Raw genomic sequence first — 14,897 nt, 5'->3', positions numbered from 1 at the left:
AAAAGAACATACTTGGTGGCTAAAAAAAAATGATGCCAATGGGGAGGGAAAGTACTTCTTTCAACAGATATTGGAGTTCCCTTATGCATATTATTGTGTGAAGTCTTGAAATTATAAACCATGAACACACACAAGTGGACGTTTGACTGAAGGGAGAAGCTGAGAAGGGTCCTAGTCAACTCTAAATGGGAAAATAGTACAATTGTAACAATCAAAATGATTCCAGAAGGTAGCGACTAATCCAAATCCTGTGTGCCTATCATAAGCCCTTCTTCCAAAAGAATTAATGGGAACTTACTTGACTTCGTTTTAGCAAGGACTAAGAAAGTGGTCAGTTTTCAGGCACCATGCAGGAGTGGTTCATAACCCTAGAAAAGACTTCCTCGTGAGGTAGTAAACTATTCAGGAAAGAAGTAATTTTGGCTTTGTATTATTTTTAATTATTTGATTTGGGTTAACCAAAAGACTGAAATAGATAATCTTAAATTATTCTCATTTACTATATTAAATAAGGAAAAGAATATGAAGTCTTTTTATTGCCTTGTAAGTGGGGTGTAGTCCAAGGAAAAATAATTTAACCATGAAGCCAGTACATTTAGATTTATCTTTATATATGAATCCCGACAAAGTTGAGGTGAATGAGAAAAATTGGAAGGGAAAAACCACTGGTTAACAGTCATAACTTTTCAGTGAGAACACTCTGCCTACTTTTTATGTATATGTGTGTGTATATATAAATTTCATTATATATGCATCAATCACTTATTTCAAACAACATTTCTTTTTATTTATCCTCCTGTGTGCAATCAAAAGCTAAGGGCCTGAATTTGTTTTTTGGCAGTAGAGTGAACCTTGCCTTGTTCCTATATATTATAAATTATTTTTAGAACCTAAAAATTGGGGAAGTTACTATCCATATTCTTTTAGATTTTTGTGTTGGTATACTTTTTAAATTTTTTTTTCTGGAATTAGACTAATACATTTTAATATTTTATTTTAGTTACCACCACCATGCGAATCTGCCTGCACAGTACCAACAGATGGTAAGATCTATATTCTAGTAAAATTACACTAAACATTGTGTGTATGTGTGGGAAAATTGTATCTGTATCTACAGATTTATCTTACACACCACATCCACAGAGAAAGAGAAGGAAGGGAAGAAGAAACATTTTTAGAGTTCCGTAATGCATGCGGGAAGAAAGATGGCTGTTAACGCCACCCTTCACGCCAACCCCCATCACAGCAGTTTCCAAACCATGACCCGCTGTTCTCCTCTGGGTTCCGGGTAGATGCCTCATGGATGTTGGAGCACGTGGGGCTCTGGATCCCCCCTCTGGCCACCAGCTGCTGCACCCAGAAAACAGCTTTCTCCCCCTTTACATTGAGAATTCTCTGTAAGGTTCTTTGGTGAGAATCACATGTTTATTGATTAGTATCAAGAGTGAGAAAGCCCAGAAGAAAACACTGTGATAAATTACCTGTTTTTGCTGTAGTGAAACTTCAGGTGTAAGTTTGTTTTAAGGTAATCTATGGTAGGATACATTAAAGCAAGTATGGTATTCTTTGTTATATTTGGGTGTATTTTGATTCTTTTTTTATTATTTTTAATTTTGATTCTTAATAGAGATTCTAATTTGGTTTTCTTTTCTCTGAATGCAGTGGATAAGTGGTTCCATCACCAGAAAAACTAATGAATATTCTGTGGAATACAAGCTGATATTGCTGCATCTTATTCATCTGGAGTATTAGATGCAAAAGTAGTAGCTTTTCAAAGCTTTAAATTCATAGAACTAATCTAACTAAAGCAAATTCTGCTGCAACCAATATATTCAGAATGTTCTGCATCTAAAAGCATTTTTCATATCTCAACTAAGATAACTGTTAGTACATGTTTCAATATCAAAGCAGTTGTAATTTGGAAGTCATTTGTGAATAAATGTGCAAGACGAGTGCATGTTGGATGTATATGTTTACTATGTGTTAGAAAATAAAATTATTTTGCTGGAACTTCATTTATAGTATTTTTACTTTACTCTGAAGCCTGATGTTACCAAGTGGGCATGGGTGCTGTTTGGTGTTTGTTTTCTATCAATTTCCTAATTATTAGACTAAAACTGACTTTATTTTTAGGAACCTGAGAATGAAATACCTTATGTTTAAAGTAGTCTTGATGCTATATTCTTTTTTTTTTCCTAAAGATTTTATTTATTTGACAGAGAGAGACACAGCGAGAGAGGGAACACAAGCAGGGGGAGTGGGAGAGGGAGAAGCAGGCTTCCCGCCAAGCAGGGAGCCCGATGCGGGACTTGATCCCAGGACCCTGGGATCATGACCTGAGCCGACAGCAGACGCTTAACCAACTGAGCCACCCAGGCGCCCCTTGATGCTATATTCTTACTAATTCCTAGCTCATGCTCTCCTCTCTCTCGTTCTCTCTCTCCCTCTCAAATAAGTAAAATCTTAAAAAAAAATTAAAAAAAAAAAGAGGGTCGCCTGCGTAGCTCAGTTGGTTGGGCGACTGCCTTCGGCTCAGGTCATGATCCTGGAGTCCCAGGATCGAGTCCTGCATCGGGCTCCCTGCTCAGCGGGGAGTCTGCTTCTCCCTCTGACCCTCTCTCATGCTCTCTCTCTGTATCATTCTCTCTCAAAGAAATAAATAAAATCTTTAAAAAAAATAAAAAATTTATTTTATTTTATTTTATTTTATTTTTTTTAAAGATTTTATTTATTTATTTATTTGAGAGAGAGAATGAGAGATAGAGAGCATGAGAGGGAAGAGGGTCACAGGGAGAAGCAGGGCTCCTGCCGAGCAGGGAGCCCGATGTGGGACTCGATCCCGGGACTCCAGGATCATGACCTGAGCCGAAGGCAGTCGCTTCACCAACTGAGCCACCCAGGCGCCCAAAAATAAAAAATTTTAAAAAAAGGTTTTATTTCTTTGAGAGAGTGAGAGCACAGGTGGGGGGAGGGGCAGAGGGAGAGGGAGATGCAGACTTCCCGCTGAGCGGGGAGCCCGATGCAGGGCTCCATCCCAGGACCTTGAGATCATGACCTGAGCCGAAGGCAGACGCCTAACTGACTGAGCCACCCAGGCGCCCCAAAACACTGAACAGTGCTAACAACACATCCCGTGTTGTCCGTGGGTCCGTAGGCTTTGTTTTGTTTCTCCAGTCTATCTTCCCTCTGTTTCAGACTGGGTGAGTTGTGTTGTTGTGTCCTAGAGCTCATGGAGCCTGTCCTCTGTCATCTCCACGTTGACAGTGAACCTACCCAGCAGGTGGTGTTATTATGGAACAAGTTACTGTATTTTTAGTTCTATAGTTTCCATTCAGTTCTTTCTTATAATTTCTATTTCTTTGCCGAGGTTTTCTATTTTTTAACTTATTTCAAGGGAATTTCTAATTGACAGTCTTAACTGCAGTTTTAAGATGGCTGCTTTAAAATCCTTGTCAAGATTCATCACCGTGTTGGCATCCATTATCTTTTTTCACTCAACTTGTGATTTTCTTCGTTCACAGTATGATGGGTTAGTTGTGTCCTAGACATTTTGTGTATTATGGTCCTCTGTAAATCCTGTATTTTAGCAGGCATCCCCACTGAGGGCTGGTGCATGGGGCTCGGCTTACTTTGTGGACCGTGGTTTCAATGGCGGTTTAATTTTCAGCACTTCGCACTGTTACTCTGGTATGTTTGGTTTTCTCTAGTGCCTTTGGGGCTTCTGTTGGTTCCTGCAGGTGCTGCCTCAAGGTGCTGGTGGGCATCTCTTGGGGGGAGGGTGTGTGGCTCCCCCAACTGGTCCTCCCAGCCCACCCTACTGAGCTAGTGCCCTGGGTGGGGGAGGAGAGTCTTGCTTTAGGCTGCAGAGATAAAGAGGCTTCCTGGACTAGTCCCCTGCAATAGCTAGGTTTCTCCCGTGGGCTCAGCCTGCCCACCCACCTCTAGGGGGAAAGGGGGAGTCTGTGTGGAAGGAGAATACCTCCCTGGTGGCTTATTCCTGGCTGGACTCCTAGTGATCCCCCTTGCCAGCTGGTGTCATACCACCAGACAGACTCCCATTCTCTAAGGGGGAGGAATGAGCCTACCTGGCCTGCCTTCCATTGCTAGGTCAAGGGTTGGGAAGGACTCTCCCATGGGTGGTAGGACACACATGCCCCTGCCACTGTTCTCCTCTCTGGTCCTGGTCCCAAACCAGCTTGCTACTTGATCAAAATCAGAGTTTTCCTTTGGTTGTCTCTCGCCATTTCCAGGGTTTGTAGCTGTGCTTAGCCATGAAGAGCAGGCAAAAATGGGTCTATGCCATCTTGTCTGGACCAGAATCAGAAATGTCAGCATTCAGATTTTAGAATATTTCTCTTACTCCCTTTGTAAGTCTATTTTTAAACGTTGCCTCAGTCACAGTCGTATGTGATTTCTGAAGGTGATTTATTTGTCAGGATGAGAAACAGATTTTGTAATGAAAGATTATACAATGTGCAGGACTTCCTAAGAATTGGTACAATAGTTAGGAATCAGTCATCAAAGTTTTTGCTACGTTTCAATGCAGTAAATGATTGTATTTTTTCCTGTGGACTTGGAAGTCAAATCTGACTCTATCACCATAGTTAAATTACTTAACCTACGGGTTGAGCTTTAGTTTTTCCATCTGTAAGATGGTCATGAAGCCATCCACACCGGGTGGAAGGAATGTAGGTGAAGGACTTCCCTGGTGCCAGGGTCATAGGAGAGGCTCGGTGGAGGCTGATTGTTCATAACTGTAATCTCAACAACAGTGAGTGTGATCAGTGCGTTTTTCCAGGTAAGAGAACCTGAAACATTGGCCCAGCTGTGTAAAAGGGTCTGATTGAGAACTCCCACTGGAAATGCAATTCATTTTTACCATCACGGAGCCTAGGCGTGCGTGTGCTGTAGCTGTAAAGCAGTTATGTCCTATCTGATCCGCATACTTGCTCTGCAAGGGCTTAAATTGTGCTTTTGCACAGAATGTTCTTTACCTTGAGAAAGAGCTGCCCCTACTGCTTTCTGGGAGTCTGGGCAGAAGGGAATTTGCTTTTACATGGACAAGAATGCTGTGCAAATCGCTTTATGGTAGGCAAGTATTTATTAAAGAATTATAAACTGGAATCCGTTACCACATAGTTCATTGTTCCCTCTGTCGGTCTTTGGAATCTTTCCTTTCGTTATTACAAAACCTTTAACAGAAAATATTCACCAGAAGTAAGATTAAGCAATGAAAATCACAAGGTTATGTGGCAATCTGAATTTAAAAAGGAGCCTGAGATCAATTTGGCAGTCTCTGTCAAAATTTTAAACTCACACTTACCCTTTGAGTCAGCAATTCTGCTCTGAGAATTCATTCCAGTTGACAAAAGAATAGTCAACCAAGCGCACAGGGTATGGAAGCTTTGTTTGGTGCAGCAAAACCTGGAAAAATACCTAATTGTCCAGTTGAGAAGTGGCTAAATATGTTCTCAGTACCATGTAGCAGTTCAAGAATAAAGTCACTGCATGGGCTGATACAGAAAAGATTCAAAATATCCAAGTGATAGTTGTACTCTGTAGCAGCCAACTGTGGCTGGTGGGCCAAATCCCGCCTGCTGCCTGTCTGGCAACTGAAGCTGCCCTGGAACACAGCCACACCCATTCATTTGCGAATTGTTGTGGCTGCCTTCAAGCTACAATGGACAGTTTGGTAGTTGGGACAGAGACCATATGGCCGGCAAAGCCGAAAATATTTACTGTTCACTGTTCAACATGTTACTGAAAACATTTGCTAATCCCTGCTCTATCCTATGATCCTATTTGTGTTTTTCACAAAGTGAGCATGGGGGAAAAGAGATATATTAGTGGATATGCTTGTAAGGGCATAGAAAATTTCTGGGAACAAACAAAACCAACCACAGTTAACAAGGATTATCTTAAGGGGTGGGAACGTAGAGATAAGCGTGGAAAAGGCAGGGTCCGCAAGGCAGCCTCTCTCCCTGTGGTCCTTGAGCCACCAGCACTGAATCACCTGAGACAGTTATAAAAAATAATTAAAGACATACAATATATATAATATACATATTATATATGATAGATAACATATATAGATAACATGATAGATATAGATAATTTTATTTATATTTTATTTTATATATATACATATATATATAATATATACATATATCCTACTGAATTAGAACTGGGAGGGGCTAGGCCCTGAAATCTAATTTTGAACCAGTTCCCCTCAGGTAATTCTAACATGCCTCGATGTTTGAAACCACTGCCCTAGTCATAAATCTCCTAAATTAGTGAAAGAGTTCTTGGCAAGTTGTAATATAATTAGCGTGCGAAAATCAGCCAACAACTACCACAGCAACAGTAGCAACAAAAATTGCTCCCATTTGGGGGGGCACCTGGCAGGCTCAATCAATAGAGCATGTGTCTTTTGATCTCAGGGTTGTGAGTTTGAGCCCCACATTGGGTGCAGGGATTACTTAAAAAAAAATTTTTTTTAAATAGCTCCCATTTGTGAGTACTTACTAAATAAGTATCAGGCCCTGTTCTATATGCTTTATGTACTTCATCACATTTAATTTACTTGCAACATGGAACTAGGGAGGCCATGTGACCTGCCTGAGGTCTCTAAGTGTCTTGGGCCCGGGCCTTTGCGAAGGGCTGGAATGTGACACTATCCCAGCCCCATGGCTCTCCCCAGTGCCAAGCTGGTCTCCTCTTTCACCTGGCAAGCCACATAATACTGGCTGCACTTTGTCAGGGGTTCTCAAGAGACTCACGGGCTGGGTCCCCTTCCATGCACAACTTCCATTCTTGGGAAATAAGGGGCTTGACCTGAGTGCCCCAGAAGGCCTCTTCAGCTGACACCCGCACCTCCACCTTAGAGCAGTAGTGTGGATGTTCCAGTGGGGCGTGCGGCTTCTCACTGCTGCCCCCATGCACCTAGGCCATCCTGCCCTGGCCTGCCCCCCTGCTCCCTCCCTGCGGAGGCGGATGGCATTGCTGTCCCACATTCCTGCTTCAAGTCTACTTCCCTAGCATCCCTGTCTCTCCTCTTAGCTCGTTAAAATACACTGCGAGCACGGAGCTGGGATCCCTAAACAGCCTGCCAGCTCCTCACAGGCAGAGGCCACATTTATGCCTTGTCACCCAGCACAGCACTGAGTCCATAGTGGGAGTTCAGTAACAACCTGATGCTTCTCGGAATGCCTTTGCAAACAGAAACAACAGCGTCATTGTACAACTCAAGTTCATAGCCAGCAGCTGGTGCCTGCCCGCTTCCACAGAGGGTCTGAGAGGGCACCATCATGGAGTGATGCATGACCTTCCACACGGAGGCTCCAGCACCCCCTGGGGACGCAGCCCGTGCCCAGGGGCCCTAAAGCCACAGCGCAGACTCTGTGCAGGGACATGCGGCTTCTATTGTACTGGAGGGTGAATAATCACAAGGTTATTCATAGGTTCAAAGACACAGACATGCTGTGGTTTTTGAATGTAGGCTTTCCAGGCATTTTGAAGAGAAACATGCTATTGCAGGGTAATTTGCTATCTGTGGCTTCCATCCTAGGGCTTTGGCACCAGATCCCTGGAGCCAAAGCTGATTCTCCTCTGGTCTTGGAGTAAATTCAGAGGCAGTTTATGGAGCACTGTAGGAAAGAGCTCCGTGCCACCAGTCCTGAGTCATGAGTTCTGGCTCTGACTCTGTGTGACATCGGGCAGATCTTTTTACTTCTCAGTGTCCGCATTTTGTGTAATAAAGTAGTCCACTCGTACCTTGAGCATCTATTTTAACATGGAAGGTATCATGTCTTTATGACACTGCTATGGTGCCATGGAGCAGGGAAGAGGTGAGGACAAAGTTTCTCTCTGACTGGCACTGGGCTGAGAGCTGGGGTGACAGAAAACCACAATTTCACACTCTTTGCCGTCAAGAAGTTCCCTGGTACGGTGGTACACTAAAAAAATGATTGTAGACATGGAGAAATTGGACCTCCTCATACACTGCTGGTGGGAATGCAAAATGGTGCAGCCACCTTGGAAAACAAGCAGTTTCTCAAAAAGTTCAACATAGTGTTACCAGATCTAGGCATATACCGAGAGATGTGTCCATACAAAATTTGTACATATGTTCATAGCAGCATTATTCATAATAGCCCAAAAGTGTAAATACCCCAAACGTCCATCAACTGATGAGTGGATAAGTAAAATGTGGTATAACCACGAAGTAGGTGGTATTCAGCCACAAAAAGGAATGAACTACGGGCACATGCTACAACTTGGATGAACCTAGAAAACATGGTGCTGAGTGAGAGAAGCCAGACACAAAGGCCCTATTTTGTATGAGTCCATTACATGAAAGTCTAGAATAGAAAAATCCATCGGGACAGAAAGTACACCAGTGCTTGCCAGAGGCTGGAGTGAGGGGGAGTGGGGCTAATGGGTATGGGGTTTCTTTGGGGGACGGTGAAAATATTCTAAAATTGGGGTGGTGACTGCCCAACTCTATGCACATACTGAACGTCACTGAATTGTACACTGCAAATGCGTGAATTTTATGATATGTGAATTATATCTCAATAAAGCCATCATGAAAAAAACAAAAATCAATGTAAACCAACCTCAGAGGTGCTTTAATGGTAGAAAAGAAGTCGAGGGACAATATGGGAAGGGGCCACCTGGAAAAGCCTGACTAAGGGGAGTTTGCTTGACCTGGGTCTTGAGCAACAAGGCACAGAAGAGATGGGAAGGTGTTCCAGACAGAGGGAACAGCCCGTGCAAAGGAAGGGATTTTAAGGCTGAAGAGGATGTTGATGATAATATTCAACTTTTATTGAATGTTTGAATTGTGCCAGCAAACTAAAATTATATAATCGTATTTAATCTTCATAAAAGTCATTAGTTCATCCACTCTGTCAGTTATTGAACAAACTTCATCAGACACATCCTATATGCCAGGATCTGTACTAGCCACCAGAGACACTATAATGAGGTAGACACTATCATTATCCATTTTAGGCATCTTAAGATTACTTAAGTTATGGGGGGAGGAGAGAGGGGGGATGGGTTAGCCTGGTGATGGGTATTGAGGAGGGCACATTCTGCATGGAGCACTGGGTGTTATGAACAAACAATGAATCATGGAACAGTACACCAAAACAAATTATGTAATATATGGTGATTAACATAACAATAAAAAAATTTAAAAAAAAGATTACTTAAGTTATCCGAAGTTACAGAATGAGTAAGTGGAGGAACTGGGATTCAAACCCAGGCAGTCTGATTCCAGAGCCCATTTTCAAAAAATGTTCTTTTATAAATCCCTATAAATAGTAATCATTTAGCATAAATACATAAATACCATCACATATTTCTCCCTTCCTCTCCCTCTTATTCTCTCTCTTTCTCTCAGCCTTTTTTCTCTGTCTTTTTCTTTTCCCAGTTTGGTTGAGAGAACATGGACAGATAACACTGTAAGTTTCAGGTGTACGGTATGTTGATGAGATACACTTATGCACTATAAAATGATTGCCACCGCTGCGTCAGCTCACACCTCCATCACGTCACCTCACATGATCACTATTTCTTTTTTGTGCTGAGAACATTTAAGATCTACTCTCTTAGTAACTTTCAAGTATAAAATACAGTGTTATTAACTATAATCACCATGCTCTACCTTAGATCCCCAGAATGTATTTATCTTATAACTGGAAGTTTATACCCTTTGACCAGTATCTCCCTATTTCGCCACCCCTCTGCCCCTGGTAACCACCACTCTACTCTGTTTCTAGGAGTTTGGCTCTTTTGGATTCTATATATGAGTGATATCATACAGTATTTATCTTTTTCTGGTTTATTTCACTCAGCATAATGTCTCCAATTCATCCACGTTGTCACAAATAGCAGGATTTCCTTCTTTCTCATGGCTGAACGAATATTTCATTTGTATACATATCACATCTTCTTTATCCATTCAACAATGGATGGGCACTTAGGTGGTTTCCATATCTTGGCTATTGTGAATAATGCTGCAGTGAACACGGGATTGCAGATATCTCTTTAAGATTGTGTTTTTATCTTCTTTGGATACACCAGGAATGGAAGAGCTGGATCATATGATAGTTCTATTTTTTATTTTTTGAGGAACCTCCATACTGTTTTCATTCCCACCAACAGTGCACAAGGATGCCCTTTTCTCCACATCCTCGTCAACACTTGTTATCTCTTGTCTTTTTGATAATATCCATCTAAAAATGGATAAAATCCATTCTACTAATCTCATTGTGGTTTTACATTTCCCTGAAGACTAGTGATGCTGTACCTTCTCATGTACCTGTTGGCCATCTGTATGTCTTCTTTGGAATCACGTCTGTTCAGATCCACTGCCCATTTTTCAAGCAGATTGGTTTTTTGCTATTGAGTTGTATGAGTTTTTTATATATTTTAATCCCTTATCAGATACATGATTGGCAAATATTTCTCCCATTCTAGAGGTTGCCTTTTAATTTTATTTTTGTGTATTCCCTGCCCCAGCCCTAGAATCAGCCATTTCTCCAAGGAACCTTGGTTCCTTTCATTGGAGAATGGTATTAGAAGCCAAGATCTGGGTGCTAGGTGTGCTCATTGCTGCTGAGTTGCTGTTGCTTCTGGGTCCTCCCAGCTGACAGAGCAAGGAAATACGTGTGCATACCGACCTGTGTATATACAAAAATCTAAATATTTCCACGTATAGCCGTCTGTATCTGTATTAAGCTGAACATGAGTTCATCCTGATGCCTCCAACTCTAAACCTGCTCTTCCAAAGCCAGAACCTACACCTGGAAAGGCCCTTCAAAGAAGGGAAAGAAGGGACCCAAAGAGAAAAAAGGGAAAGCCAATCCTGGCGAGGAAGGGAATAACCCTGCAGAAAATGGAGATGCCCAAACGGACCAGGCACAGAAAGCTGAAGATGCGGGAGGTTCCATGCTCACTTCAGCAGTGTCTGACTCTTGATTTCAGCTCAGGTCATGATCTCAGGGTCTGAGATTGAGCCTTGCATCCAGGCTCCGCGCTGAGCCCGCTTAATATTCTCTCTCTCCCTCTGCCCCCCTTCTTTCCCACTCTAAATAAAAATAAAATAACATAAAATAAAATAAGACTGCTTTCCAGGATGATTTTTCTAATCAACATTATATGAAATCATCCACATGACAAAAGTCAAATGTTTATTTTCTCAAGATTTGAACCAATGTTTAAATATTGACACAGATGGTATTCCAGTTTTTACCACTGAGCAGAAAAGAATATTAATTTTCATCATCTATGACTTTTTGGATCCCCGGTCTCTCCTCTCCTTCACAGCCATGTTTCTAACGGCATTGTCCAGGGTCATTGCCCCATTTCTTCCTCTCCTCGTCTCTCATTAAGTCATTCCAGTCTAGCACCTATTCTCCAAAACTGCATTTATCAGGCTCACCCATTACCTCCATGTTGACAGTTCCAATAGATGCTGGGATGGTTTATTTTACGTATCAACTTGACTGGACTAAGGGATGCCCAGGTAGGTGGTAAAATATTTCTGGGTGTGTCTGTGAGAGTGTTTCTGGAAGAGATCAGCATTTGATTCAGTAGACTGAGAAAGAGATCTGTCCTCACCAATGTGGGTGAGCATCACCCAATCCCTTGAGGATTCAAATGGGCCAAAAATGCAAAGGAAGGGCAAATTCTCTTTCTCTCTTCTTGAGGCTGGGTCATCCACCTTTCCTACCCTCAGACATCAGAGCTCCTGGTTCTAGGGCCTTCAGACACCAGGGCATACACCAGCAGCCCCCTAATTCTCACTCCAAGGCCTTCAGGCTTGGACTGAATCATACCACCAACTTTCCTGGTTCTCCAGCTTGCAGATGGCAGATCTGGGATATCTTGGCTTCCATAACCATGTCAGCCAATATGTGTATATATACACATATACACACATATCCATATATATATGTTTATGTATGTGTGTATATATATTATACTACTGGTTCTGTTTCTCTGGAGAGCCATGACTGACACATGTCTTTCAATCTCTATTTTAGCTTCTGAGTCCTGTCTACCTAATAGTATTGAGCATGTGTAGGGGAGTAAGAACAGAGTGGGGGAGAATTACATAAAATTCCTCTGTTTCTATTGGTTTATTATCCTAAAAAGACCCATTTATATTTCTTTCCTGTGAATTGTCTGGTCCTATTCTTTGCTATATTTCTAAAAATTTTTTTGAGATTTATTTATTTTGGAGAGAGAGTGTGTGTGTCAGCAGGGGGAGGGGCAGATGGAGAGGGAGAGAGGGAGAATTCCAAGCAGACTCGAACCAAGTACAGAGCCCAATGCAGGGCTTGATCCCGCAACCCCAGATCATGACCTGAGCCCAAACCAAGAGTCAAACGCTCAACCGACAGAGCCACCAAGGTGCCCCTCCTTGCCTATCTTTCTAACAACAGTTAGTATTTTTCATACTAACCTTTCACTTGTGATGTGATTATGCATATTTTTTCCCAACTTGCTGTCTTTTGGGTTTATGGTGTCATCACTGTTCCATCAGCACTATATGTCATAGAAAACTTTCCTATTTTTCTGTAGTTGAATGTGTCAATCTTTTTTTCGTTAGGAATTACAGGTTTTCTTTCTTATCTTGATGAAGACATAACAGACAAAAAACAAACAAACAAAAAAACCCAAAACAACCAGACACACCAATATAGAAAACCCCGAAAAGAAAACACGTGGTTACGTTTGAAAGCAAGGCTGGGCTCAAACAGCCTTCTGGTCAATTACAACTAAATGTTTTGCTTAAGTGTTTAGGCAATATTTTTGTCTGTTTTTAAGTAGGCTCCATGCTGGGCATGGAGCCCAACGTGGGGCTTGAACTCATGACCCTGAGATTAAAACCGGAGCTGAGATCAAGAGTTGGATGCTTAACTGACTGAGCCACCCAGGCGCCCCTAGGTTTTTGTTTTTGACTACCTATTGTCCCAACCCTTTTATTTATTTTTAAACATATAACTGAAACATTTATTGAAAACATACTCTGGAAAAATTGCTTACATGTACAACATCCTTCTTTCACTCATTTTAGAGTTGGGTACCCTGTGGCCTGGGGCATCTGTCAACTTGCTCAAGGCTGCCCACTTGGTAAGGAGAGTTTGCAGCTCTCCTGATAATTTTCCTCTGTGCTCCTTCCTTCCTCCTGAGCCCCCCAAGCCACCCTTGTGGTTTGGGACCCCCCACCCTGACCTCTTACAGCCAGCCTTCTATCAGGGCCAGTAATCCAATGCAATAGCTTGTGCTAGGGCAGCCCTATGCCTCCAGGGTACATACACTGAGGGTCCAAGCCCTATGGACACAGTTCTCCTGGTTTAACCAGAACTGGGGAGAAGCCTCAGAGCATGGCTTTGTATGTCTGGACAAGATTCAAACTCAATGCAGAGACTCACAGGATTAAAAGAGGGGGGAAAGTAGTGAGCTTGTCCATCCAGCTCCCTCTGAGTATTACTGCAGTTGCCAGATGCCACTTAAATCTTATTTCTGCACATATTTGGGTCTATTTCTGTACTTTGTTCTAATTGGTTTGTTTGGCTTTTCATGCACTAGCACCAAAGTGCTTTCTTTAAAGATTTTATTTAGGGGCGCCTGGGTGGCTCAGCCGTTAAGCGTCTGCCTTCGGCTCAGGTCATCATCCCAGGGTCCTGGGATAGAGCCCTGGATAGAGCCCTGCATCGAGCCCTGCATCGAGCCCCGCATCGGGTTCCCTGCTAGGTGGGAAGCCTGCTTCTCCCCCTGCTTGTGTTCCCTCTCTCACTGTGTCTCTCTCTGTCAAATAAATAAATAAAATCTTAAAAAAAAAGATTTTATTTATTTATGAGAGAGAGAGTGCTCGAGCAGGGGGGAGGGGCAAAGGGACAAGAAGACTCCCCGCTGAGCAGGGAGCCCCGATGTGGGGCTCCATCCCAGGACCTCCTGGGATCATGACCTGAGCCGAAGGCAGACGCCCAACGACTGAGCCACCCAGGCACCCCAAAACAGGGTAGTTTAAAACACACAAAACCTATTAATCCTATTATTTCTTTTATGGGAATTGTGTTAAATTTGTAATTGTACTTAAGGAGAACTGAAATGTTTATGATATTGGGTCTTACTATCCAAAAACATCATTCATCTTATCACTTGCCTTAGCTTTCCTATCTGTAAAATTGGAGTAATAATACCAATCTCGTAGGGCTGTCTTCAGAATTAAATGAGAAAATGCTTGGGAAGGACGGCAGAGTAGAAGCCAACGTGCTGCTTTGCCACTTCCTAGCCTATGAGCTTGGGCTATTCTGAACCTTGGTTCTCTCATTTGCAAAATGGGGAAAATAACAGTATCCGCTTCATAAGGGCTGTTATCAAGGCCAAATACGGGGAGGCATGCATGCAAAATACTCAGTGCACTGCCTGGAACGTAAGTGCTCAATGAATATTAGCTGTTCTTCCAAAACATAGGCTATCCCAGAGAACTGTGACTGGAAGCAAAGGCCTTCTGGGATCCACCCCAGGTGGAGGGCTGTTGGGGCAACTCTTCTGTCCGAGAACCTACCTAGCCACCTGTCGCCGCTCCGGATTTTGCCGGATCGTGTGCGACGGCAGTTGGACTAAAAGCGGCGATCCCGAGCGTCTAGGTGCATTGCGAAACTCCAGGCTCCTGCCCTGCCCCCGGAATCCCGGCGCTGCCACGTCTCGCGCGTCGTGCTCTCCGTACCGGAGGAAGCGGAGCCAAGTCTGGCCCGCCCCCGGGATCGCTCTGCGCGCCTGAGGCCCAGCCCTCCGCGGCCCGAGTCGTCGGTAGGTGGCTCCGGCGTTTCAGAGCGCCGTGACGCTACGAGGGGGCGGGGGCAAGCGCGTGC

At 43.1% G+C, this 14,897-nt stretch overlaps 1 protein-coding gene across 1 annotated transcript in view; it reads left to right on the top strand.

Moving 5' to 3' along the window:
- Window positions 1-2,015, top strand: part of PPA1 (inorganic pyrophosphatase 1) — a 34,295-nt gene extending 32,280 nt beyond the window's left edge. The window contains exons 10-11 of the mRNA XM_027596295.2: window positions 1,001-1,043; window positions 1,663-2,015. Coding sequence (XP_027452096.1) covers window positions 1,001-1,043; window positions 1,663-1,694 — 75 coding nt within the window. The 3' untranslated portion in view covers window positions 1,695-2,015. The remainder of the gene's footprint in view (window positions 1-1,000; window positions 1,044-1,662) is intronic.
- The last annotated feature ends 12,882 nt before the right edge of the window (window positions 2,016-14,897 follow it).

The sequence above is a fragment of the Zalophus californianus genome, chromosome 15, assembly GCF_009762305.2.
Source record: "Zalophus californianus isolate mZalCal1 chromosome 15, mZalCal1.pri.v2, whole genome shotgun sequence".
Lineage (NCBI taxonomy): Eukaryota > Metazoa > Chordata > Mammalia > Carnivora > Otariidae > Zalophus > Zalophus californianus.
The sequence above is the reverse complement of the archived record's forward strand: the minus strand, read 5'-3'. Positions and strand labels throughout refer to the sequence as shown.